We start from the raw sequence: 27,649 nt of genomic DNA, 5'->3' as shown, positions 1-27,649 counted from the left end.
CGACTGGTCCAGGGCGGCCTAGTCTGCACCACCTGCCGGGCTCCTGGGGCCGCCGCCCCGCGCGGTCCAGTCGGCGTCCCCCGGCCGCGCCCGGCTCCTGGCCCGCTCGCCCGCCGGCACCATGATGGAGGAGATCGACCGGTTCCAGGTGCCCACCGCGCACTCGGAGATGCAGCCGCTGGTGAGGGGGCGGGCGGCGGGCAGGCCAGGGCCGGGAGGAGGGCTCCGCCTGAGGGGGAAGGGAAGGAATTAGGCCGTGGAGATGGTGCGAGGGGAATCCTTCGGATGGGGCAAAGAAAGCCCTGAAAACGCATTGCTGGGGAAGGCAGACATGCCGGGCAAGAAACCCGTGGGGTTCGGAAAGGAGACCTGAAAGCACGGAGGGCACCGTTGGCGGAGGGCAGAACACAGTCGGAGGAGGTGGAGAGGGGCACAATGGTGCACACCTCTAGTGGAGGGGGGTGATGAGGGAACTGCCACGGGGCGCCGTCCGCAGCAGGCCCGGAGGGGTTGGGATGAGAGTTGGGGAGGCTTTTAGCCCGAGAGGCCTGTGATGCTCAGGGCGGGGGAAGGGTCCGGGGGAGCAGCCAGGCCTAGAATGACTGGGGGGGGGGGGTAGGCCTTTAGAAGAGGACGGACCTGCGCACCAATCCGCTGGGAAAAGGTAGGAGCTGGTGCCGGGAAGCCGGGAGGATCTGTGCAGGACCTGGAAATCCCGTTCTTCTCCGGAGGGAAGCGCAGGGCAGTTCAGGCTGCGGGTATCAGAACCGGAAAGGAGAGTTTGTAGCCATAAGATGGAGAATCAAGGATGCGGATGAAAGCGCGCCTGGGTACCGACGGGAAAGGAGATGAGGCTGTGCTGGATGGAGTGGAGCGGCCTGGGCCCACCGATTCCGAAGAGCTACTGTCATTCTAGGCCCTACGTGCTTGGAGTCTTGGCTGGGCGCGGATCCTGTCTCCTGTCCGCGGTCCTGGAGTCAGGCAGCAATGATGTCATCGCTGCTGGCGCCGAGGGGATGGAAGGAGAGGCGATTGGGGAGGGGGGGGAGAGGGTCGCAGATGGTCAACAGGATTTTATGGAGGCCAGGCCTAAAGGAGACCATACTCACTGGCCACTGCCTTGAGGGCTACCTGAGTGGCTTGTCTGTCCTGTTAGTGTAGGAAGCACAGAGGCCTAGTCTGCTGGTTTAGAGAGAGGAGGGAAAGGGAGAGAGAGTTCTTAGGCCTAGGACCTGGAAGGAGGCAAGACAGGCCAAGAAAATGAAGGCGTGGGTGCCCCGTTCTTTAAGCTAGCCTGCGCTCTCCAAGTCCTGAAGCTCCCTCCCTAAGTCCTCCTCCTCTGCACCAGGCAGGGTAGCCATGAACAGGTTCCGCCCTTGGGTGGGCAGCCTTCTGACAGATGTGCCTCCTGGTTTCCTAGACAAGTAACCTGCACAATACAGTAGTGAAGACGGCTATGTGGGGATCCAGGACCACCCCTGTGCCACACCTTTTGCCAGTTGGTAGAGACAATGATTAGTGGCCACCTAGCTGGAGATAAGTGGTTTTTCTGCCTTTTTTGAAGTCAAACAGAAGTTTTACAGATGTGTACAATATTAAACCAAGTCCAAAAGGACTTTTTTCTAGCCTGATGCCACTACAGGATTATTTAGGAGCTTGAAAATCCTGGAGAGAAGTTCATCCTGTGAATTTAAAGAAGCGTTTTGGGCTGGCTTAGGAGAACTTGCCTTAATAAGTTCCCTATGCAGCCAACCTTGCTTGTCAAACTAAATTTCCCTTCCCATCTCAAACTTCTAATCAAGAAGCAAAAGGGAAGAGAAATGAAAGAGGTATTTGTTTAAGCCAGAAGGAAGAAATGAGTTGGTGATTATCCCCCATTTGAAGGTCCCATGAGGGATGCAGTAGCTGTCCAAGGAAGGGGAAGGAATTGGGCTCCTTGTTCAGTATCTCCAGTTGTCTTTATTAAAAATATTTTGCCAGTACTGGGGTCTCTAAATTGTTATGCAGGTACTCTACCATGCAAGCCATATCCCAAACCCCTATTACTTTTAATATTTTTCAGATAGAATCTTGCTTTTTCCCCAGGCTGGCCTTATACCTTGATCCTTCTATATCTATGGTTCCTATGTAGTTGGGATTACATATGTGCACTATTATACCCAGCTTACTTGTTGAGATGTGATATTTGGTGAGATGTTGGTTGGTCTTGAACATTTAAAAAATCCTCCGAATCTCTGCCTTCCAAATAGCTGGTATTATAGGCATGTACCTCCATGCTCAACAACTGCCTGATAATCTTGCCAGTGGTTTATTTGGATAGAAGACTCCTGAGCTGTTGCTGTGCTGTGTATCCTTGAAGTGTTTATAGCAAGGAAGTTATTAGAATAGCTATAGCTGCCTATAGACCCTTTTTTAAAACGTAAGGTAGCCTTGTCTGCAAGAGAATACTTTGTTGAAGTTGAGTGTGCCTTAAAGAAATAGTAATATAGTCTCTCTCTCTCTCTCTCTCTATCTCTCTCTCTCTCTCTCTATCTCTTCCATTTGGGGCTCATAGATTATTCTGCTTTTTGACCTCTTTCCCAGGTTGTAGTCTAGAGATACCCCAAAACTCTTTGCTTGCCCTCTATTTTATTGAGATCCAAAGATTTTTTTTTTTTTGTCAGTCATGGGGCTTGAACTCTGGGCCTGGGCACTGTCCCTCAGCTCTTCAGCTCAAGGATAGTGCTCTATCACTTGATCCACAGCACCATTTCCAGTTTATTGGAGATGATAGTCTCATGGACTTTCCTGCCCAGGCTGGCTTTGAACTGATTTCCTCAGATCTCAGCCTCCTGAGTAGCTGGGATTACAGGTGTGAGCCACCAGTGCCCAGCTTCTCAGGGGTCTTAATTTGAGTCATAGGGAATTAAAATGCAGACCATAGAAGTAAAAGGATGGAAAGAGTATAAAATAGCTCTGTAGAGGTATCTGGCTAGATAATAAAGAATCAGCTGTGAATGTTTCATTTTTTTGCTATTATTTGTAGTCTCTCCTCTTCTCCCTGGACCATTTTTCCATTTATGAAATGAAGACACTATCAACTTAAAGTTTAAGCAGTTGCTCCTCACTCTACCTTCCAAAGAATATAATATTGATTCAGGAAATAGATTTACCAAATAATTATTGAGCATCTACTCTATCCCAGATACAGATACTACACTGCTGTCAGGGGCATAGTGGTTAGCAATGCAGACACAGATGTGGCTCTGACTTCCAGGAACTTGCAGCTTGGTAAAAGTTTATTTTCTCTGAGTGAACCCTGCTGAGAGCAGAGTGGGCCTGCCTCCTGATGGCCATGGAAAGAGGACAGTGACCATGTCACATCCTCACCACTTTTGGATATGTATAGAGCCTATTTCTTGGGCTTTATCATCAAATAACCCTCTTATATAGTGGTGGGAAGAATCTAGAGGTTGTCCCTTACTTGGAAAGATGAGCTGTAGGGAGAGATTTTTTTTTCTTTTTTTACTTGAAAGAAACTTAGCTTGAAAAGGAAGCCTGGGGGAGTGGCAGGAGCTGAGCTAGAAGGTGCAGCCAGCAGATCTGGGTGTTTCCAAGGTGCTAATTTAAGCATTAGCTCTCAGCTAGTGGGAGGAAGAGGAGGAGATCCCTGCCATGTTGCTGCTGCTGTGGCCACAGCTGCATGAAGCGTCCTGCCCGGGTTGGGAGTTTGCCTGAAAGGAGTGACTTCCCTTCTTTCCCCATCCACACCAATTATTTAATTGGCCTGGCTGCACCTCAGCAGCTGAACCAGTCCTGGGCCTAGCCCTGAGCTCCCTAGGGTTTCTTCCTGTCTCGTTGTAAAAGAAATGAGAGCTTTCTTGGTGACCTATTCCCTGGGCTCCACTCCTGCTGTGTCTGCCTCCTAGGCAATTCTGAGTGTAACAGAGCACAGAGCCTCTCCCAAGACACTTTGCAATGACCCACTTCGCATGTCATCTCTGTGAGCCATATAGCTCATTGTTGAGCAACTGTATTGAATGTGTTTGTATAGTAACATGCACAGATTCTCTAGCTTTGTTGTCTATCTGTTAAGATGGTTGGTGCAGCCACACAGACTATATCTTCTCTTTGGCTGCAATTGGAAAGGAAGAGATTTGTTGCAAGAAAAACAAATAGAGCTTTTAAGCACTTAATTGTGTCAGGCAACACCCTGCTGCCTGTGAGCTCACAGGCTAAAGATACTTAAAGAATGGCATATGGCAACAGACGGGATCTCTGCACGGTTGGGAGAAAAACTAGTCTGGTCTCGCTGAAGCCAGATTATCCATTTACTCATTTGTTTAGTTTATGCGTATTTGCTGTATATGTACTCCACTCCAGGTAATTCAAGGATAAAGAGACAATGCAATGAGATCTCTTCAGTGGATAGACAGAGGACTGGATGAAAAGATGGGCTCAAGATGACAGGAATTCTTTTAGATACTTGTCAGAAACAGTAGCAATCAATAGAAATGTTCCTGAGAAAGAATTACACCTAAGGATAAAGTGGATTACAGGAACTGAAAGAGGGGTGTGAGACACCTACAGCCTTCTGACACTGAGAGATGGGGATGATGAATACATTAATTCAGAGCTTACACCTGTAATTCCAGCTACTTAGGAAGTAGAGATAGAAGTATCCCAGCCTGAGCAAAAAGTTAGCAGACAATAAAAAAAAAAAAAGAAGGTAGGCACAGTGCTTCAGATCTAGTCTAAGATAGGTGTCTGAGGCTAGTCCTAGGCAAAAGAATAGGAATCATGAGACCCTATCTAAAAAATAACTAAGAGCAAAAGGGACTGGAGTTGCAGCTCAAGCAGTTGAGCACTTGCCTAGCATACTAGAAACCCTGAGTTAAAAATCCTAGAGGAAGGAAGGAAGGAAGGAAGGAAGCAAGCAAGCAAATTAAGTGATTGGACCATAGTGGACACTAATAGTCACTGTGGAAAATTGACCTACATGCATTCTATGGTCTGGACACCTTTAAACTTTTCCTATAGTCAGATGACTTCAGTTTTAAGATTGGATGCTCCTAGTGGGCCGATGTGGTTTATGACCTATCAGTATGTTTTAGATTCTTTGGGAGAGGACATTTTTCCCTATTCTCTAATTTCCAATTTCTTTAATTCCAAATTGAGTATTGGGTTTCCTCAGGCCCTCATCCCTTAGAACTCAACAAACACTAAGAACCTAGTGTTTAGATGTGCTGACAGTAACAACACGGCCTTACTATGTTCTAGAGGTATGCACAATGTAGACATTAAAGATTGAGACACTACAGTAATAAGAATTGCAAGAGAACTGAGAACCAGGTACAGTAGAGTCAAAGGCAAACAAGATGGGCTCCCTTTGAGTCACCAAGGGAAGGCTTCACTGAGGAGATACTGCTGAACTGGCTTTTGAAGAGGGTTAGAAGCTTGGCAGGCTGAGTAGATGAAGCAAGGACAAGAATTCCAAGCAAAGGTCATTCCAGGAAACAAAAGGATACATTTGGAATGAATTACAAGTTGTAATTAAGTCAATAACATGAAATTTGAGTTCAGTTTATCACTCCAGGGGTGAATGAGGGATTGGAAAAGGTGAGATTAAGACAGAGGTGAGTACAATAAGAGGTAATGAGGCCTAAACTAAAGCAGACAAAGTGGAGAAGGTGATACACAATCACTAACAAGATGGAATAGCAGGATATGGTGTTTTTGGAGAGACAGTAAAAAATGACTCCTTAGTTTCTGGTGTAGACACTTGGGTAGAGGAAGAGACCATCACCAACAACTTCAGGGAATTTAGAGGCCTGTATACGTATTGGCCTGTCTACGTGTAACAAAGAAGGCTATTTCCCTCTGTTCAATTCTGAAGCTACTCTCTTTGGGTTATTGAGATTCAAGAGTCCTAGAAAACCAAACACAGGAATGGCACTGACCCCATAGCTTCAAAAGGTACTGAGGAATGTGCTCACCTGCCAATGAATACCTTTATCCTTCCGCCTGCTTTGGTGAGTGCAAGAAAATCTGTGGCAGCAAGGACTCAAGAGGGATTTTGTTTTGTTATGTTTTGGTTCTCCCAGACACATTTTGATGAAGGAGAAATATAGTCCTTTGTTGTCTGAATGTTCTATGTTGCAATTTCTGGCCTAGCATCTTAATCATCCTTCTAGCCAAATCTATGGTTTTATTTCTGAGCCCTTTCACCGATTTCTTATAGAATGGATTTGTGCATGTTTTGGCATGATGTGTAAGAGTCATAATGGAAAAGGACAATATGTCCATTTCCTGAGACCACCATGAAAGCTGTACTTGAGGTAGAAAGAATAGGCTTTTGAGATGAGATCTCTCAGAGGTGACTCAGATTGTAAGAGGCACTCATTGTGACTCTGTAGGTAGGTATTTTCACAGTAGCTGAGGTTCAGACTCATTTCCAAGCCATAGCTGCCAGCTTCCCTTGACTGCCTATAACCCAGAGTAAACATAAATGAAAAAACAGAGACTTCTTCAACTTGAATCTCAGGGACCTCCCTCTTCTTTGAAAGCACAAATAGAGCCTTATGGCTAGAAAGGCAACATGAAACTTCTTCAGCTTAGCTGCTTTATGCCTTCCAGAAGACCTTGGAAGGACTTGTATAGGGAGTCCAGTTAAGAATAAAATGGAAAATCCGTCTAAGGTGCATATCCAGAGATTTGGGTCTAAGCAAGCAAAAAGTATGGTTCAGCAAGTTCCAAGTCATTGTTTTGTTTCCTGAGGTGATTCTGGTGAGAATTATGTTTTCTGGGACAGAGAAAGGAAGGAAGGAAGCTAGGATCAGCTCTGGATCTGGCTCTACTTTAGAATATGGAAACTGGCACATGACTCAAAGACTTCCCCTGTGGGGCAGCCAGCAGAGTGAACTCCTGCAGGAAAGTACTAGAGCAGGAAAGCCCTCTAGGAGGAGACCCAGAGGGTCTAGCTTGGAAAAGAGGATAGACATAGGTCTCTATGTGGGTCCCCTTGGCTACATTCTTAGTAGCAATTTCAAGCACATGACATTGAATTGGTTATTATTTAAGATATGGGATTGAAGATCAAATTAACCTGAGGGTCAGTTTGAGTTCCTGTGACTAATTATGTATGTATATAAGAAAGGGGCATTAATGGCCCTGAAGTTATTCTCTCAATGATCATTCTAGCCTTGAATGTAAGGTAGAAGAGACCACATCCAGACAGAAACAAATGCAGTTTCTGTACTTGTTTGCCTGGCTTTTGCCTATTCTGGCCACCAGACTCTTTACTACCATAAACAGATTTTATTCCATCCATCCATCTAGAATGATACCTGAAAGGGCACCTAGGCATGGTGTTTCATATTGTAATCCTAGTAAACAAGGAGGCTGAGGAGTAGAATCTTTTTTTTTTTTTAATCGGTCATGGGGCTTGAACTCTGGCCTTGGGTACTGTCCCTGTGCTCTTCAGCTCAAGGTGAGCACTCTACCACTTGAGCCACAGCGCCACTTCTGGTTTTCTAGTGTGGTTTATTGGAGATAAGAGTCTCATGGGGAGGAAAAAAAAAGTCTCATGGATTTTCCTGCCTGGGCTGACTTTGAACCACGATCTTCAGATCTTAGCCTCCCGAGTAGCTAGGATTACAAGCATGAGCCACCGGCACCCTGCTGGAAATGGAATCTTGAAAGCACAAATGGAACCTTATGGCCAGAAAGGCAACATGGAAACTTCATAGCAAGATCCAAGCCATCTAGAGCTACACAGCAAGACCCTGTCTCAAAAAACAAAAACAAAAACAAAATTTACATGCACCCAAACTCCAGAGCCATATATATATATATATATATATATATATATATATATAAAACTATATAGTGAGCATACATAACTTTACTTATGTACATGCTATACATGATTTAAGTTCCATTTTAATTGTATTCTTATAAAGGAACTGGTGAAATCCTTAGTTTAGACAGACCTGCATCACCTACAGTGCATTCTTAGGAATATGTATATTTGGGGGGGGGGAGACAGGTGGGTTGGTCATGGGGCTTGAACTCTGGGCCTGGGTGCTGTCCCTCAGCTCTTCAGCTCAAGGCTAATGTTCTACCACTTGAGGAATAGCACCACTTCCGGTTTTCTGGTGGTTTATTGGAGATAAGAGTTTCACAGACGTTCCTGCCCAGGCTGGCTTTGAACCGTGACCCTCAGATCTTGGCCTTCTGAGTAGCTAGGATTTCAGGCATGAGCTACCTACAGCTGGATAGAAATATATTTTTACTAGTGTTATTCTTAGGAATATTGATCCTTTGAGCATACATAATAGAAATAAAGTCTTCATAAGAAAATTTCATTGGGAAACATTACCTACTTGATCCTGCCACAATGTGTGTGTGTGTGTGTGTGTGTGTGTGTGTGTGTGTGTGCGCGCGCGCACACGTGCGCATGTGCTGATGCTAGGGCATTAACTCAGGGTATAGGTGCTGTCACTGAGCTTTTTTTGCCCAAAGTAGTGTTCACCCACTTGAACCACAGCTCCATTTCTAGCTTTTTGGTGGTTAATTGGAGGTAAGAGTCTCATAAACTTTTCTGCCTGGGCTGGCTTTGAATTGTGATCCCTCAGTCCTCAGCTTCCTGAGTAGCTAGGATTACAGGTGTGAGCAACTGGTGCCCAGTCATCCACTAACATTTTAAAGGCTCTAAGCAATCCTGCAGTAAAGAAACATTTCTCTTTCTCTACATTTAAGTCAATGTTTCTCAAATATATATAAGTATAAAACCATTTTTCCCCATGTTACATCTACCAACATCTTATAGAACTAGTGTGCTTAGTGGAATATTAGAAAATTCTACCTTAGAAATTAGACTGTGAGCCGGGCGCTGGTGGCTCACGCCTGTAATCCTAGCTACTCAGGAGGCTGAGATCTGAGGATCACGGTTCAAAGCCAGCCCGGGCAGGAGAGACCGTGAGACTCCTATCTCCAATAAACCACCAGAAAACCGGAAGTGGTGCTGTAGCTCAAGTGGTAGAGCGCTCGCCTTGAGCTGAAGAGCTGAGGGACAGCGCCCAGGCCCAGAGTTCAAGCCCCACGACCGACAAAAAAAAAAAAAGAAATTAGACTGTGATCTGACCTATTCTAGATTATATTATTCCCAGTTCACTTGAACTTTTTTAATAACTCATTTCATTTTTTACCCAATGTAAGTTTCTAGTGGGATATTGCTAATTTGGTTCAAGTCCTGAACTTACTGCCATCAGTAGGACATTCTTAGTGATCTTTGATCAACTACAGCAGCAACTACTAAGTGAACTGTTTTTCTCATTATATTTATAAGGGAGATTTACCTTCATCATGGCCATTTTTAACAGATTTATTGAGATGTAATTTATATACTTTAATTTGTATAATTTAAACTTTACTTTTAATCTTGTTATGGCTACCCTATTCATTTGTTATTTCACTGTGGGCTGTGTCCTGTCCTTTTGTAGTCTCAACAGAAGAGATAGCATTGGGATTCAAAATGAAAACAGATTCTCAATGTAGAAAATGTCTTAGTACTTCATCTACATTACCATTAAATGTTCACAGTGGCTCATATTATTTTAGACAATCCTCCTCCATAGGCAACAAAAAGCATGGGTGATAATCAGGACTCATCTCTTATGACAATACATGTTATTCAATAGTAGATGCCTGGGATATTGTTAAGATGGATTCTGAGGCAGAGCCTTGGTCTGGGTGGTTTTCTAACTACTGTGTTCAGCAGAACAGCAGTTATAGTGTTCTGCTTGCCATGCTGGCAGTACTGAATTGTCCTAGTTAAACTGGACAAAGAACCAGGAAAGGGAGATGTTAACCGCTCAGCAAGCTGTTTCACTGAGGGCTGGAGTCTTGTGATATAGTTCTTTAAGACGTGAAAATGGAACTTTTCTAACTTGGTCTTCAGCACTGGGTTTGTTTTTATTTTTGTTATTTTGGCAGTACTGGTGTTTGTATTTGAGGGCATTGCACTTGTAGGCAAACCTTCTACCACTTTAGCCACACATGTCCCTAGTCCTTTTTGCTTTAGTTATTTGCTGAATAAGATCTTACATTTATGCCGAGGCCCAGTTGAACTGCAATCTTCCTTCTTTTTTTTGTCAGTCATGGGACTTGAACTCTGGGCCTGGGCACTGTTCCTCAGCTCTTCAGCTCAAAGATAGTGCTCTACCACTTGAGCCACAGCACCACTTCCAGTTTTCTGAGTGGTTTATTGGAGATAAGAGTCTCATGGACTTTCTTGCCCGGGCTGGCTTTGAACCACAATCCTCAGATCTCAGCCTCCTGAGTAGCTAGGATTACAGGCATGAGCCACCGGCGCCCAGCTTCCTATGCTTCTTGAGTAGATAGAATGACAGGTGTGAAATACTAGACCCAGTTTTTCACTTGTTGATATTTGGCCTTGCAAGCTTTTTGTTTGGGCTAGCCTCAGAACATGATTCTCCTCATCTCCCAGTCTTCTGAATAGGTAGAACTATACATATAAGCCACTGTGCCTGCCTGATGGAGCATTAGGATTTGGGGAAGAATGGATTAATACAAGTTAATCATCATTTGAGAAAAAGATGGGCCAAATGAGAAGGAATAACCTTGACTCTGCTGAGCAGATAAGAGATAGAATAAAATAGATTCAGGTAATATCATATGCATGGCTCGCCACACTTAAAACAAAGCTATAAGTTTTTGACCAAAGGAAACAGAAGGAGTAGGTTGCCAGAGTCCCTTAAACCAAAAGCTATTGGAGAAGCAAGGACTCACCACCTTGGGCAGTATAGCCTCTGAAGTCTTTCTTTTTCAGGCTAAATAAACCCTGTTATTTCTTTGTAATGGTCCCTGGAGACTGGTTTCCAAATCCCCAGTTGTCTTAGCTTCTCTAGTGGATACTTCTAAGTTTTTCTCCTTGAAACTAGACATGGACCTGTCCATGTGATCTGACCAGCACAAATTGTTGCATCTACTACTATGCATAATATTAACTTTGTGCTTACATTATTTTATACTTCTATTATTGTTAGTTGAGACAATATCATATATAATAGACATAGGGCATTTTTGAAACAAGGTAGCCCTCTGCCTTAGCAGTATAAAAATTAAGGTTAGAACTTGGAATTGCATCTTGAGCTGGGATGATTGCAATGAAGGGAAGGGTCCACTGGGGCTAGCGAGATGATGGTTTCATACTCACTAAGAACTACATCATATGTGTGTAATATAACTCCAGGGAAGATTTTTAATTCATCAAGGTAGAATTTAAATATGAATCTAGGTGAGGCGATGTGATTCCTAGGGTAGACCTTCAAAGAGAGCTAGTCCTTCAGTCAACTGAGAGTTTAAGATATTAAGTACAGCTACTAAATAAGGTTACTACCAGGAAAGCCAATGTGCTGTTGCGCTGTATTAGTAAGAGCATGGAATTCAGATTCTAAGAGGTGATCATTCTACTTTGCCCTATGGCACACTGATCAGCACTATCTGAAACCCTGTATTCTGTGCTAATATCACTGTTCAAAAGAGGGAGTAACTGAAATAGTGAAAGGAGTCAAGCCATGTCTTGTATGAATAATTGGAAGAACAGAGACTGTTCGGCCTATGAATAAACAGTCTCAGTATTTTATTTTATTTATTTTTTTGGGTCCAATCGTGGAGCCTGAACTCTGGGCCTGGGCGCTGTCCCTCAGCTCTTCAGCTCAAGGCTAGCGCTCTACCGCTTGAGCCACAGTGCCACTTCCAGCTTTTTTCTTTTTGCTTATGTGGTACTGAGGAATCGAACCCAGGGCCTCATGCATGCAAGGCGAGCGCTCTACCACTAAGCCACCTTCCCAGCCCAGAACCAGTATTTTATTTTAAGGTTTTCAAATACCTAGAAAACTGGGATTAGAAAAGGAAAGGAGATTAGACTTTTGTTACCTATGACTTTACAAGGAAGAATCAGAGTCAGTCAGTGGGAGTGTAAATGTGCTTCTATCCCCTAGCTCCATGGGAGAGCATCTCTTAAACTGGGCAAGGCCAGGATACCTGCAACATACTTTGCTCTTTGTAAAATGCCACACTCTTTCCAAAATAGGGCTAGGAATAATATTTGGCTCTATAGTTGGACAATATAAACATGTTCTAAAACAATCCACTGTAGAACTAAGCATCAGGCAGCATTTTTCTCATTTCTTGTCTACATTTTAAGGCCCATCATAAACATGCCATCTTTTTCCAGCATTCTTTTCTTCCCTTTAATGAAATGCAAACTCTCTATATTACTTATTCTGTGGCCCTAATGCATTATCTTTGTGTAAACTGTGGTTGTCTTAAATTACTTTTTAAGGAAGATGAAAAGATATTTTCAAAACACATGAACCAGTTTACAAAGCAGTTTGGTATATCATTTATAAGCAGATCTGTGAAAGGTTAATAGGCTTGGCCACTACCCAGCTGGAGGTTGGCCTGGCCTAGACTAGAACCTAGATAATCCCAGGCCTATGACATTTCCTTTATAACCTGGGACCTTCTTAGTTCCTCTACTTCAAAATTAAACTTTTCTACCAGCCTTTGAGGCGTTGACATTAGACTTTTACTCTTCAAAGTGTTCATGACTGACTCTCTTGAAGATCTACTCAAAATTTTCATTCCTTCTCTCTCATTTCTTTCTCTGACTTTCCTTCTTACTTATTTTTCCAGATCATTTAAATTTCCTTTTTCCAAGGAGCTTTCCCTGACTAACCTTTTCCCCCATCTTGGTGCTGAACTCAGGACCTTGTGCTTGCTTGAGCTACATCTCCAGTCTAATATTTTGCTAGTTAGAGATGGAGTTTCACAGACATTTCTGTCTGGGCTTCAAACCTCAAGCCTCACTGGATGCTAGTGGCTCACACCTATATTCTAGATACTCAGGAAGCTGAGATCTGAGGGTCATGGTTCGAAGCCAGCCTGGGCAGGAAAGGCCATGAGACTTTTGTCTCCAATTAACCACCAGAAAACCAGAAGTGGTGCTGTGGTTCAAAGTGGCAGAGTGCTAGCCTTGAGTGAAAAAGCTCAGGGATAGTACCCAGGCCCTTCACTTAAGTCCTACAACTGACAAAAAACGAACACAGTTCTCTGATCTCAGCCTCCTGAGTAGTTAGAATTACAGGTATGAGCCACTGATGCCTGGCCCCCTCACTATGTTTGTAATCTCTCAACCATTCCCAAAGCCTCTGTAACCTCTAGCATATAACTTAATACATAAAAATATTCTGATTTAGAATGTCTGCTTTAATATGTCCTCCAATTCCTCTTTAATGCCCTTGCCACATAATTTCTATCCCCAGATTTTAATCATTTGTCAAGGAAGAAACTTGCCCTCATGAAATGTAACTGAAGAATATCTCTTGCTCCTTTTTTTTTTTTTTTGGGTCCGGTTGTGGGGCCTGAACTCTGGGCCTGGGCACTGTCCCTCAGTTCTTCAGCTCAAGGCTAGCGCTCTACCACTGGAGCCACAGCACCACTTCTGGCTTTTTTTCTTTTTGCTTATATGGTGCTGAGGAATCGAACCCAGGGCCTCATGCATGCAAGGCAAGCGCTCTACCACTGCGCCACCTTCCCAGCCCCCTCTCTTGCTCCTTTAAACATGAGTAAGAATGGAGAAAAGGTTTGGGGGCAGTTCTAAAGGGAGAAACAGTAGAGGCAGAGAGGAAGAAGTAGGTGGGAGTTAAGGAATGGAAATATACATATTAAAGAATTGTGGGAAATTCAAGGAGATACATGGATGGGGGTATTCATTCATTATGCAAAACACAGCTTCTAACCATCTGCTACATGCAAGACACTATAACAAACACAGGGAATAAAGGAAACATAGTCCCTGCCTTTATGAGCTGGCAATCCAGTGGAAAAGACAGATATTAAAAAAGCATACAAACAAAATTATAATTACAAATTGTGGCAAGTAATAGAAAAGATGACAACAAGGTTGCATGAGGGAGAATAATAAATCCTTCTTCCATATTAGAATGGGGTATCAAGTAAGGCTCCTATGAGAAAGTAATGGTGAAACAGGATGAGAAGTGCCTTGAATGCTCTGGCAAGTAGTAACCTGTTTCTTCCTCCCCAGTGGGGTAGGGACTCTCAGCTGAGATGGTGGTATAATTACCTTCCAAATTGGCCTTTCTTATCCTCTTCCTTTGCAGCAATACATATGTTTTCAGAAGTGAGGGCCAATCTAGCCATTCTCCCATTGGTAGCAAAGCTGAAAACTGTGCTGCCAGCTTTGTTGTAGATCTGGAAAAACTAATTAATAGAGTTGTGATCTTTAATATTTAATTAGCAAAACCAAGCTCCATTGATGAAGAGCTCTTATCTGAGTTTCCCCAACATTGTGTGACTTGCACATAGCCTCCTAGAGGTGGAAAACATATCTGAGATCTTGGAGGAGGAAGGGAAGAATACCAGCTTGGATATCCTGTTCTTAGTATGTCAGGTTCATGCTCTTACCACAGAAACCAAATTGGAGGCCATGCAGCCTGCAAGCAGTCTTAATTTTGGTACCAGTAGCTGAATTGGCATGTATATTGCTGCCTCTGGTGACAGGAGCCTCCACTGAGCCACTTATGGATCTTAAAGCCATAGCCGCCTGAGGCATTTAGCTTCTAGAAAGTTCTTTCTGCTCCCTACTGTCCAACTGCATCCACCCCTGTCTTAGATGTGATCATAGACTCAGAGAAAGACAAAGCAAGGATGGTGATAATTATGTAATGTCAAGGAGGACCAAGTTGGAGGGTTGTATTTAAGGTAGAAAATATTAGCACCAAAGAGAACCAGTCAGGAACCAAAATTTGATCATCCATCAGTTTCTGTCAAGTTCTGTATAGAGGAAGGTTCTTGGGGGGACTGGGATGCATCAGTGAGGCAATCTTCAGGAAGCTCTCAAGAGGAATGGGTTTGAAAATCCTCGAGGGATGAGGAAATCAGGGTTAGCTAGCGAGGAGCTGTTCGCAAATGATAGGAAGTCAACTGGGTACAACATAGCTACCACTTTTATATGACCTTTGGCCAGCCTCTGAGCCTCTTTCATGCTATTTGTAAAGTAAATAGGCTCATGCATGTGAAAGTGAACTGCAAATTACTATGTCATTTCTGGTCTAAGGTTGATGGTGATGAAGGGGTTGGTGATTTCTTTTTTTCCATTAGTGGTTCCCAAGGGAACTTTTGTGGGAGAGGGTGAGGAGATGGTTTATTCTTCTTACCAAATGAGAAAATCCTCAGCCTCCATGACAGGGTTGTGGTGAGGCCAAGCTAGAGAGAGAAGTGCTCTGTGCTCCCTGCCATGCCTGTGGTAGAGTTCCCTGGCACAGCTGGATATTCCTAGAAAAAGTAGAAGGTATCTTGCTGCTATGGCAGTTTCCAAAGGTCAACTCTCAGGGCTCAAGAAATAACCTGAAAAAGTCTGTTTTGCTTTTACTCCCTGCCTCCCATGTAGTAGACTAGAGCAGGAGGCAATTTCAGTCTTCCTACTTCATTCAAGTTTTTTTTTTCCCCCAACATTTTGTCATGGAAACTTTTAAACATATGCAAACTAGAGAAAAAGGTAAAATGAGCCTGCAGGTACTCATTGCTCAACTTTGACAATTATCAACACAAAGCTAATCTTATTTTACTCATTCCTTACCTGCTGCATTATTCTGAATAATTATTTCATATATGATATAAATAGATATTTCTTTAAAAATATTATAACCACATTATCATGCCTCAAAACAAAATTCCTTAATGTTAAATTTTAATATTAAGGGTTAGTTGATTTGCTTGAATCTGACCAGCACATTGCATTTAGTTGACCTGTTTCTTTTCAACTGTATTTGTTCCTAATACTTTTTCTTTCCCTGCAATTTATTTGTTTAAAGAAACCCAGTCCTCTGTCCCAAAGTTTCCCACATTCTGGGTTTCATTGATTGCATCCCTGTGGTGTTTTTTATTCTGTTCTTCTGTCTCCTATATTCCTGCAAATTAGTAGTTAGCTCTCAAAGTTTGATCAGATGCGGAGTCAACTTGTGAAGAAGGCACTGTGAACTTCCCAGCTTGTCTTCTGAAGTGTGATGTGTACTTCATCCACATAATGTGCTTGTCATACCTTTTGTGTTCAGATTGATTCATGGTGTAGTTAGCCTGGTTACAAATCCATTATAGAGATACTTTTTCACCCTTTTACCAAATAGTTTTAATAGTCTTTGATGGTCACAGCCTCAATCCATTGTTTCATAGGATATTTCCTCACATTTGTATGACAAAGAACCCCTGTTCATTTTCTGCCTTCACCCCATTAAGTATTACGTGTTCTCTGGCCCTCTCTCCTTTAGATTTATTTTTTCCCACCCTTATCCTACAGTATCATTTCCTTTCTTATCAATCTAAGATGATCCTTCAGTGTCTTCAGACCTTAAGTGTGCCATCTACTTCACTAGTGACTGTTATAAGAAGAGAGATCTAACTTGGAGGGGACAGCAGTATCTCTGCCTATGAAGTTTTAGGTCTGTTCTCTGAATCTTGCTAGAGCCCTGCTTGACTAGGAAGGTGAATGAAGCAGCTTCTCTCTTCCTTCTCCTGGAGAGATTTCAGCAGGAGTTAAGTTTATTTTACCTTCCCAAAGATTTCTGAGCAACCTTCTATGCTGAGGAGGGTCTTTCTCACTTGTTTTCCTGAGTTTCCTGCCCCAGCCTGGGCCCTGGCAGGGACCCAAGTCTGGTTTCCTGTTTACTTGGACTATAGGCTGGAGAGGTTGGGGGAGGGATGGGATGGGATAGGCAATTGTAGCACTCTTAAGGTCCTTTTGTCTTTCCTGCCAAGATAAAAAAACAAAACAAAACAAAAAAACCTAGAGAGTTGGAACAGTTACCACCTTATGGTACTTGGGCATTCCTATGCTGCCCCAAGCTTTTCACTCCTGGTTCTTATAATTGTGTGAAATTGTTGGAGACTGTAAGAGATTGTGTACACTGTGTGCACATATGCCTCAGACAATATAACACATGTATCACAGGCACTATGAGTCAGTTAACCAAGAAACACACAGAAATTAGAAGCTGCTTCTTAGAGACTTGTATCCACCCCCAGAACCTGACTCTGACCACACAAGTCCTGCATCTCCATCAACCAGTCTAAAAGCTGTTAGTCCTTTGATCATTATATCCAACTCAGAGCCAAGAGTAGTGGCTCTCACCTTTAACTTCAGCTAATCAGGAAGCTCAGATCAGATTCAAGATAGATCCTGGGCAAAAAAGCTCAAGACTATCTGAAACATAACTAAAGAAAAAAGGGCTGGGAATGTGGCTTAAGTGGTAAAGTTGCTTGCCTACTAAGTCCAAGGCAAGTTCAAGCCCCAGTGCTACAAAAAAAGAAGGAAAGAAAAAGGAAGGAAGGAAGGGAAAGGAAAGGAAGGGAAGGGAGGGAAGGAGAGGAGAGGGAAATGTCATGTAAATAGTTTCTATACTGTATTGTTGAGGTGTAGAAGGGTTAGCCTGTACATGTTTAATACAGACACAGTTTAGGTTGGTTGAATCCGTGGATACAAACCCACAGATTATGAGTGCCAGTTGTATAGGATTGCTAATGAAAACCTTACCATATTGGATGTCCTGCCACATTCTTCTTTGCCTAGGATCATCCTTGAACAGTGAGAATCTGGAGGGCTCCTTCTGTTTCAAGAAGAAACCTGTTGCAGATTACTGTGTTAAACTCTATCCCTTTTGTCCAATGAAAAGAGTTATTATAGGAAAGTATTACCAAGTAGCAGGAATGCTCAGTGTAACTCCTTACACTTCAACAACTTCTCACTAAGTCTTACTGTAAGAGTCAAATGCTTATGTGAGCTCATCTTATGCCACATTACCCCCTCCATTGCATTCATTCTCTCTCTCTCCTCCTTCCTCAATTCCTTTTGCCTAAGGGCCCTTAGATATGGTTCTTGCTGCCCAGAATACTTTTCCTGTGCCTTCTGCCTTGTTTTGGTTGACTCCTACTCAACTCTTCTGTTTGTTTTTGCTTTTGTCAGTCATGGGCTTGAACTCAGGGCCTGAGCTCTATCCCTGAGCTTTTTTTTGTTCAAAGATAGTGCTCTACCAGGTTGAGCCACAGCTCCACTTTCTGTTTCCTGGTAGGTAATTGGACTTTCATGCTCAGGCTGGCTTTGCACCAGATCCTCAGGTTTCAGGCTCCTGAGAAGCTAGGATTACAGGCATGAGCCACGGGCACCCAGCTTCAACCTTCAGTTCTTAACACAGTATAATTTCATCACAGAGGGTTTCTCTTAATCCCTGCTCTTGATCAGTGGCCTCCTTATTGCACTTTTCACAGTAATAATTTTATAGATATATTTAATTGATCTCTTAACATGAGTCCTTCTGAAGGTTAGTTTCATGAAGGTAGATACCATATCTGGTTGTTTTTTGTTGTTGTTGTTGTTTTGTTTCAGTGATACAGAGATTTAAACTCAGTCTAGTACTTGCCTAGCAAGCACTGTATCACTTAAGCCATGCCCTGACTCCTTTTGCTTTATTTATTTATTTTTAGTTATGATCTTGTGCTTTTTGCTCAGGACCAACCTAAACCCCATTCCTCCTCCTTTCTGACTGCTATGTAGCTGGCATTATAGGCATGAACCATTGTTCCCATCCTTCAAAGGATAGTCTATCTATGTATCTGTCTGTCTGTCCATCTATTTATCTATCTATGTATCTGTCTATCTGTTTGTCTGTCTGTTTACCTGTCTGTCTACTTATCTGTCTATCTATTCTGCCTATAGAGCCTGTTCTTATTAAGTAAGTACCTAACATATCCCAGCCATATCTATTTTTACTTTCAATTACATTATCTGTGCTTTGCAAGTTGCCTGTCACATTCACTAGGTATCCTGTAGAAGGAATGAAGGGCTTTAATGAATACAGGCTTCCTATTGCTTCTACTTAGTCACCCCATGTTATTCAGACTATTCCACTGGAAACTCTGCTATTTACGACCATTTACTATGTGCCACTAGATATGCAAATTTTTATTTAATCCTTCCAACTCTATAAAAGAGGTATAATCTTAAGCTACAGAAAGGAAAGATGAGACCCATGATCACACAGCCAATAAATGGCAAAGCCATTGTGTGTAGCATCAATGCCTATTCTCTTAACATAACACTATACTGCCCCCTTTTGGCAATTCAAAGAGTTGCCACTAGGCTTTGGTTAATTTCTACTGTAAATGAGTACTTTAGTAAAGCCCTAGGAAGAAAGGACCCAAGGATGAAGTTCAACCATCTTAGTGTTTCATGTGCATGTGTCTTAAGGTCCTTCCCCCATCTGTTTTCCTGGGGCCCTTTGTAGCCTCTGTGTTGTTTTAAAGAAAAGAAGCTGTTGGAATGGGCTAATCTGCAGTGTTCTACAGAATAAGCATTGCCTGATTTAGATCCTAATAAAGATAATAAGAGATAGAAGTGTTTGTCTCGTTGTGATTTAGTCACTAAAGATAGAGCTCTAGAATTTGGCTTCTACACTTTCCTGGGAGGCTCAGAAATTCCTTTTGCTGTTGATTAACAAAGCTCAAGTTAGGGAAATTAGGACTGATGAATACTTAGATGGGAAAATACAAAAAAAAAAACTAGCACTTGTACATGCCAACCATAAATTATAAAGCATTTTATATACATCATTTCATTTCACTCTAACACCAACTTTGCAAGCTAGGTGATATTACACCCAGGAAAGAAAGGACCATTAGGAATGGTAACTTTCCAAAGCTGGCCTTAGAACTAATCCTATCTTTGTGACTTTAAAACCAGAGTACCTTCCTCATGCCCAATTAGTGAAACTGTTACAGCCTCTTTGTAAAGACAGGTAGAGATATGGCTGAAAACATAATGCCTGCATGCTATTTAACCCCTTTAGAAACTCCACCTCTAGGAATTTGTTAAACTAAAAGGCTAGATAAATGTATGAAGACTTTCTTTTAGTAGGCATTATTCATTGTGAATAAACACAAACATACTACAACTTTATAACATAGCATTAAAATAAAGATTATCATAGTGATAGTAGCTGAAATATTATAATGAACAAAAAATTAAAATGCAAATAACTTAGGCTTCCATCAGTGGGACTGATTTAAAAAATCATGGAATGTTCATCCCATGGCATACATCTAAGAAGCCCTTTAAAAGGAGGAGGTAGTGTCTGGGAAAGTAGCTTGGAGTTAAAGCACTCACCTACCATGTTTAATGCTGTTGGTGAGATCTAATATGGTTCAACATGAAAAGATGTTACATTTTTGGGGGGTAAGATGCACATAAGTTACCATCATAAAATACATGTGGAGGGGCTGGGAAGGTGGCTCAGTGGTAGAGCGCTTGCCTTGCATGCCTGAGGCCCTGGGTTCGATTCCTCAGCCCCACATAAGCAAAAAGAAAAAGCCGGAAGTGGCGCTATGGCTCAAGTGGTAGAGCGCTAACCTTGAGCTGAAGAGCTGAGGACCGTGCCCAGGCCCAGAGTTCAGGCCCCACGACCATACCCCCCCCAAAAAATACATGTGGAATATTGATATTTTGATTCTATATGTATGTGTGTATGTGTATATATATATGACCATACATTTTTAGAGTCATGAAATGATACTGGTAACAATTCTAATTACAGATTTTTCATTTTCTTCATTCATCTTTATATATTTAAATTTGTTAAGATAAATCAATATGGCCCTCCATTTTGGGAAACAAATTCTTAAAATTCATGCTCTTTCTAATAGATCATGCCCCATAACTCCCATATTTGTAGAACCAGGTACATACATGAAATTTTGTAAGATGAGTGCTGCAGATACCTGTATGCCACTTATGTAGCCAATCGTCCCTGCTGGCATTCTCAGCTTTCACCGGACACATTCATATCTTCTCCCTTCCTTTTCAAGTTCCACAGAGCCCTGTGGCTTTTAGGAGGCAAGTCATCTTTTTGGAAATAAAAGCACTACCAACACTGAGCAGATGACATCTCTGCCTCTTAACTCCCCATTGAGATATTTCCTGCAGTTTCACTCTAGCCATAAAAGAAAAAAATCAAATTTATTCTCACATTCCCCAAGGTAGAGCCATGATTACTTATATTTGAATGTTCTGGGTGGTTCTTTTTAGCTTTTGGCCTCCATGCCATATTGCTGCTTATTGTGTTATGGTTCTCAAATGATATTTTTACGTGAGAAAGTAGGAAAGAAGCCAGGAAACTTGGGGGTAGTCTGCCTAGGGGACTTCAGAGGAACTGCTCTGAAGCAGAAGGATTTTTTTTTCTCTGAAAAATTGCGATAAATAATAGGTGCCATTTTTATCTCTCACCTTGTCAGAGATCAAATGAGATAACAATAAAGACAATTGTTGAAAGCATTAGCTGCAATACAAACATAAAGATTTATGGTTTTCTGAATTTAACCTTTTCAGATTTGTATTAAAAACTCATATTAACAAGAATAGTTCTAAATCTACTTATTATGATGTAACAATTTAATAAGGATACTGGATACTGAGAGATCTGGAAAGGGCACTTCATTCTTAAAACTAATGGGAGGAAAGAGGGTAGAAAAGAGTTAGATTTTTTTTTTACTTCATCTGCTTCTCTCTTGTATTGTTTTTCATATTGAGTATGTAATGCTTTTCTAAATTAAGACACTAATAAAGATTTTAATGGCTTAATATAGTCAGACTAGATATAAATAGGGCAATTGAAGAAACAACTTGATTGACAAACTTGACTGGCAAAGCGGGGCCATGTTTTTAAAATTATCCACTGTCAGGTCAGCGAGTTTTTAAGTGGTAGGAGTCATTAGAGGGCCTCGAACAAAGAAGAACTGTAATTACTAAAATGTTTAATTCTCAGGAAAATGTTTTAAGAGTAATATGGAAGGTGAGAGGGAAGATGAGTGAGTTATCACTGTAGTGATTCCAGTTAAGTTGCTAAGAACCTGAAGCAGAATATTTGTTGAGGGAATGTTTAAGATTTTGTTTAAAGGAGAATGATGTTAAGTATTTTAAAGAACGTGCTACCATATTTTCACAATTGGTTTGTCAGAGATCTAACAGGGAAGAAGTGGATGGAAATGACCCCAGAAGAAGGTCAAAAGAAGACAGGAGACAACCTGAAAGAGCTCCCTAGTAGAAAAAACTAGGGAAATTTTAGCTGATAGTATTGTACCATTTCTGAGATTTCTTAGATTTGACAAATGTTCCATAGTTATATAAGAAGTAACCTTTAGGGGAAGCCGGATGAAGGGTATGCAAAGACTCTTTGGACTTTCTCTGTAAGTAAATATGAATTTATTCTAAAATAAGTTTTAAAAATTACCCCATCCTCATTTTTAAAATTGTATTTGACTGGGAAAGTAATTTACCATTGTTGGGATAAAGATAGATAAGAGGAAGAAGTAGGCTGGGGAAGAGCATGACTTTAGTGGAAGTGGCAGAGAGTTAAAAATGTTAGTCTAGAGCTGAAGAGAAAGGTCAGAGCCAAAAGATAGAGGTCTGGGAATAAAGCCTAAAGTGCTATTACTTGAAAGAATAAGTTTTTATGAGACACCAGAAGAGAGGACATTGGAAGGGGGTAGGGGAAAACCAGTTCAATGAGTACAATAGTAAGAGTATCTGAGCTAGGCACTTGTGGCTCATGCTTGTAATCCTAGCTACTCAGGAGGCTAAGAGCTGAGGATTGTGGTTCAAAGCCAGCTCAGACAGGAAAGTCTGTGAGACTTTTGCCTTGACAGACAAAGCTCAGGGACAGTGCCCAGGCCCTGAGTTCAAGCCCCATGACCGGCAGGAAAAGAAAGAAAGAAGGAAGGAAAGAAAATGAAGGAAGGAAAGTAGGGAGGGAGGGAGGAGCATCTGTATTAGGAGCAGGAATTAGAACTTGTCCATAAAACTTAGGGGAAGCAGTCATGGTGATACTTGTAATACCAGCATTTAGTTGGCCTAGACAGGAGGATCATGACTTGAAGGCCAGCCTGGGATATCCAGTTAAGATTGTGTCTCAAAAAAATAATAACAAAAAAAAAACAAGAAGGGAAAACAGAATTTCTGGAAAGATCTAGCCAGTGCTATTCAATGATACTGATAGATAATGGAAGATTATCTATGAATAGGCCATTGGATTTTAACTAGGAGCTTGGTGTTGACCTTTAAGAGGCAGTTAGTAAAGCAAGTAAGAAGAGATGGAGGGAGTAGATACAGGAATCACATTGCCAGGACTCAAGATAGTGAGGAAGCAGACATGCCCATGTGAAACAAATAGACTTGTATAAGGAGCTGGGAGGAAATGGACATTCTTACCTAGAGAGGCAGAAGTGATGGCCAGAATATCCCAAAGGGCTGGCCCAGGGCTCAGGAAGAAGAGACAACCTTGACCCAAAAGAAGCCCCTGCCATAACCTGGTTGTGGCTGCAGAACTCAGGCTGAAAGCTGAGCTTTGAATTAAGAACTACTTCTTATCTTCCTTGGATAGGAAGTCAATCATTTACCCAATTTTCAGGTTATCACTACTGTAGACTAAAAATACCAGACAGTAAATGAGGAAACCTGAATTTATTCATCATCTCTCCATCTTTTATCTGTGATGGATAGTAGTATGTTTTAAGAAGACATTAAACTATTACAGGATGATCATTCTATGTGTATAAACATGTACGTATAATAAAACATACAGCTGTCATGAGTATGTGTTATTGACTACAGAGACTGCCAATCACTTTGTATTAAATTCTCACTTATTACTCCCAAGAGGGGCTGGGAAGGTGGCTCAGTGGTAGAGTGTTTACCTCGCATGCTTAAGGCCCTGGGTTCGATTCCTTAGCACCACATAAGCAGAAAAAGCTGGAAGTGGTGCTGTGGCTCAAGTGGTAGAGCGCTAGCCTTGAGCTGAAGAGCTGAGGAACAGTGCCCAGGCCTAGAGTTTAGGCCCAGGACCAAAAAAAAAAAAATCCTCCCAGGAATGCTCTGAAACAGGTACTATTATTTCTCCTCATGTTAAAGATGAATAATGGAAACTCAGATTGGCTAGGAACTTGGCCAAGATAACATAGGTAGGGCTAGGGATATAAAACATTGGTACAGCACTGCCTATCATGTGCAAGGCTCTGAATTCAGTCTCCAGCAACCACCTCATCCTCACTGCATAAAAATATCACAGGTGGGCTGGGAAGGTGGCTCAGTAGTAGAGTGCTTGCCTTGTATGCATGAAGCTCTGGGTTCAATTCCTCAGTACCACATAAACAGAAAAATCCGGAATTGGCACTGTGGCTCAAGTGGTAGACCACTAGCCTTGAGCTGAAGAGCTGAGTGAGGGACAGTGCCCAGGCCCAGAGTTCAGCCCCCACAACCAACCAAAGGAGAAAAAAAAACTCACAGGTAAGTAAATGGCAGAGATAGGACTTATTCTAAAATCAATTATGTTAACCACTGTGCTATACTGCCTGTTACAAACACAAGTGTGTGCACATGCACACACACACACATAAGAGCCCAGGCTGTACCAGGAGGTTGACACTGGATACTTCTATGTGGTAGGATTAAAGGTGATGTTTTTCTTCTTATTTCTGTTTATCTGTACTTTTTTTTTTAACATGGGGCCTGAACTCGGCCTGGGCACTGTCCATCAGCATTTCAGCTCAAGGCTAGTGCCCTACCACTTGAGCCACAGTGCCACTCCTGGCTTTTTGTTTGTTTGTTTGTTTATGTGTGCTGAGGAATTGAACCCAGAGCCTCATGCATGCAAGGCAAGCACTCTACCACTGAGACACCTTCCCAGTCCCTCCTCTGGACTTTTTATAGCAAATTTAGAAATTCCTCTTGAATTTAGAAAAAAAATATTTTTTTAATTTAAGTTTTGGTGCTCGGCAAAATTCTGTAATTTCTTTTTTTTTTTTCAGTCATGGGGACTGAACTCTGGCCTGGGCACTGTCCCTCAGCTCTTCAGCTCAAGGCTAGTGCTCTACCATTTGAGTGTCACTTCTGGCTTTTTCTGTTTATGTGGTGCTAAGGAATCAAATCCAGGGCCTCATGCATACAAGGCAAGCACTCTACCACTGAAACACCTTCCCAGCCCAAAAATTCTATAATTTCTATGATGAACAAAGATGTATTTTCTTCAGTGTAGATAAAAGAGACTGTACCGTCTCTGCAGTAGAACAGACTCTGCAGTGACAAGATGGAGAATCTGGTGGCGGTGCTGGTGCTGGTGATGGTGGTGGTGGTGGTATGTGTGTGTGTTTCTGTTCAAATGTGTATAGTGGCTACTGAGGGGAAGGGAACAGCTAATGAACTGCATGAAGATGCATGAAGAACTATCTCCTTCCCCTATGGCTCCCTTATTCCTGATCCAGACCAGTTTTGTTATGAGCTTCCAGTATTAAACTGTATTTTTTGCACACACACACAAAGACCCTGAACCTAACCCCTTGTTACAAATCTGGCCAGAGAGCCAAGCTGCTGGCATAAAGCCCAAATTGCAGTGAGAGGGGGGAGGAAAGAGAGAAGGAGATCTATGTAGACCAAAGGTATCAGGGGTGGGTAGAGATGTACTTAACTGGCAGGCGGGGCTCTTGTTAGATCCTCCAATTCTTCAGGGGAAACCATTCAGAACCCTGGATAGCTCCCAGAGGAGCCCATTCTGTCCTGACAGCTGTGAAAGGCTCTGTCGCCCATGTCTTTAAGGCTTTATGCTTATTGAATTTTGAAGAGCCTTCCTGTATAGATCTCTAGCTGCATATTCTGACCTCTTCTCTTCCCAAGATTAGCTTTGTGGGTCCAGTGGTTTCCCCTTATTACTTCTAGCCCCTTTCCTACCTCTCCCAACATACATCTAGCCTGACTGAACTCTATTAAGATTATCATCACTGTGAAGGTGAAGGAAACTTAGCAGTTTATGTGTCATCTCCTGAGTTGTCTCTGGCCAGGGCTGAAACCCAAGTATCTCTGGGTTATAGGACAGGGAGAATCTGGTGGGACAGAGAGAGTTAAAAAGACCTTTGTTTCTGGCATCCCTATGTTCCCCCTTGAGTCAAGGCATGAAGGAGAGACACTGAACACAATGGCTGCAATGGGAGCCTTCCATGGTGGTCACTGTATCTTCACCCTGGCAGTAGGAGTATACTTGATTTAAAGATGTTAAGGGAAGGATGTTGATGTGAGATTGAGAGATATTTGAAGCAAGTAGAAGAAGAAAAGACTAATGCAAGTGGGAGCTCACAGACTGCCACCCTCAAGCTAGCCATGCACAAGGTCCCCAAAGCTTACAGAGGGGTGTCATATTAGCACTGTAGAGGAGCTTCCTCCCCTGTTCCTCAAGTCATATAGAAAGACAATAAGGAATCTAAAAGAAGAGTCATAACCTTTTTCCGGAGACTGGATTTCCTGGTTGAAACTCTTCTTCTACCTCCAGGTCTCTTCCATGGCTAAATGAATTATGACCAGAAAATGAGATTAGCAGGCCCTCTCTCTGAGATTCCCTGTGCTGGTGAGGGAGGACAGAAGGTCAGTCTGTCTGGATTGATGCTGAGCACAAACACTAAGGAACCCATTCCTTCTGGTCAGTCCTATTTTGTCCTTGTATAAGCTCATTTTCTCTTAAAATTTTTTATTAGTGTAAGTTAATTGTACAAAGTGTTTCATTGTAATATTGCATCTAATATACTTTGATCAAATTCACCCAATCTCTCCCTTCTCCTTCACTTTTTTTTTTTTTTTGTCATCGGTCATGGGGCTTGAACTCTGGGCCTAGGAGCTGTCCCTCAGATCTTCAGCTCAAGGCAAGTGCTCTACCACTTGAGCTATAATGTCACTTCCAGTTTTCTGAGTGGTTTATTGGAGATAAGAGTCTCACGGACTTTTCCTGCCCAGACTGGCTTTGAACCATGATCCCCAGATCTCAGCCTCCTGAGCAGCTAGGATTACAGCATGAGCCACCAGTGCCTGGCCCCTTCTCCTTCACTTTTTAAAAGTAGGTTTCATTATGCCATTTTAATACATATAATATACTTTGAATATACTTTCTTCCCTCTAGCTCGACATCTTCTTTTTGAGACCTGTTTTATTCAATTCTCCTAGGTTCTTGGGTCATTTATTGAAGGAATTGTCATGCCCAAAAGCCATTACATGCATAATACTTCAAAGAATTTTCTCATTTTAAAAAATTGACCTAATTAGTAAAATAAGAAACCCCCTCCAAATATAGTTTTAGACACTATGTCCTGGCCCCAACTAACCACACTGGGACAGGGAAAGACAAAGAAAAGAGCAGAACATTTGGTGTGATCACTGAGTAATGCATAGACCTGACTTAGGTCTATACCCACTCCTGCTGAACAGGTGTTGCCAAATAATGCTCCTAGATGGGACTGTTGACAATGTAGTAACTAATTTATGGATGGAAAGATGCTTAGAGGATCTAGATCCAGGTTGTTCCTCAGCCTAGCCTCTCTCTTGCTCCTGAAAACAGCAGCTTCCAGAAGAGACCCTTATGGTGGAATTTAACCTACATTCTTTCAGTGCTCAAGGATGCCTGGAGAAAAAAACAAGAACAGATGAGGACTTTGCTAGGTCCCAAGAGGTCTGTTTGTATTGGTTTTTGTTCAGGCAGAGCTTGCT

At 42.2% G+C, this 27,649-nt stretch overlaps 1 protein-coding gene across 4 annotated transcripts in view; it reads left to right on the top strand.

The window, feature by feature from the left end:
- Positions 1–27,649, top strand: part of Fam219a (family with sequence similarity 219, member A) — a 52,267-nt gene that overhangs the window by 188 nt on the left and 24,430 nt on the right. For all 4 annotated transcript variants that reach the window (XM_013026547.1, XM_013026550.1, XM_013026549.1 and 1 more), the window contains exon 1: positions 1–181. This exon is cut by the window's left edge. In XM_013026547.1, coding sequence (XP_012882001.1) covers positions 122–181 — 60 coding nt within the window. In that variant the 5' untranslated portion in view covers positions 1–121. The remainder of the gene's footprint in view (positions 182–27,649) is intronic.

The sequence above is a fragment of the Dipodomys ordii genome, unplaced genomic scaffold (assembly GCF_000151885.1).
Source record: "Dipodomys ordii isolate 6190 unplaced genomic scaffold, Dord_2.0 Scaffold95, whole genome shotgun sequence".
Lineage (NCBI taxonomy): Eukaryota > Metazoa > Chordata > Mammalia > Rodentia > Heteromyidae > Dipodomys > Dipodomys ordii.
This window is presented reverse-complemented; position numbering and strand designations above follow the sequence as displayed.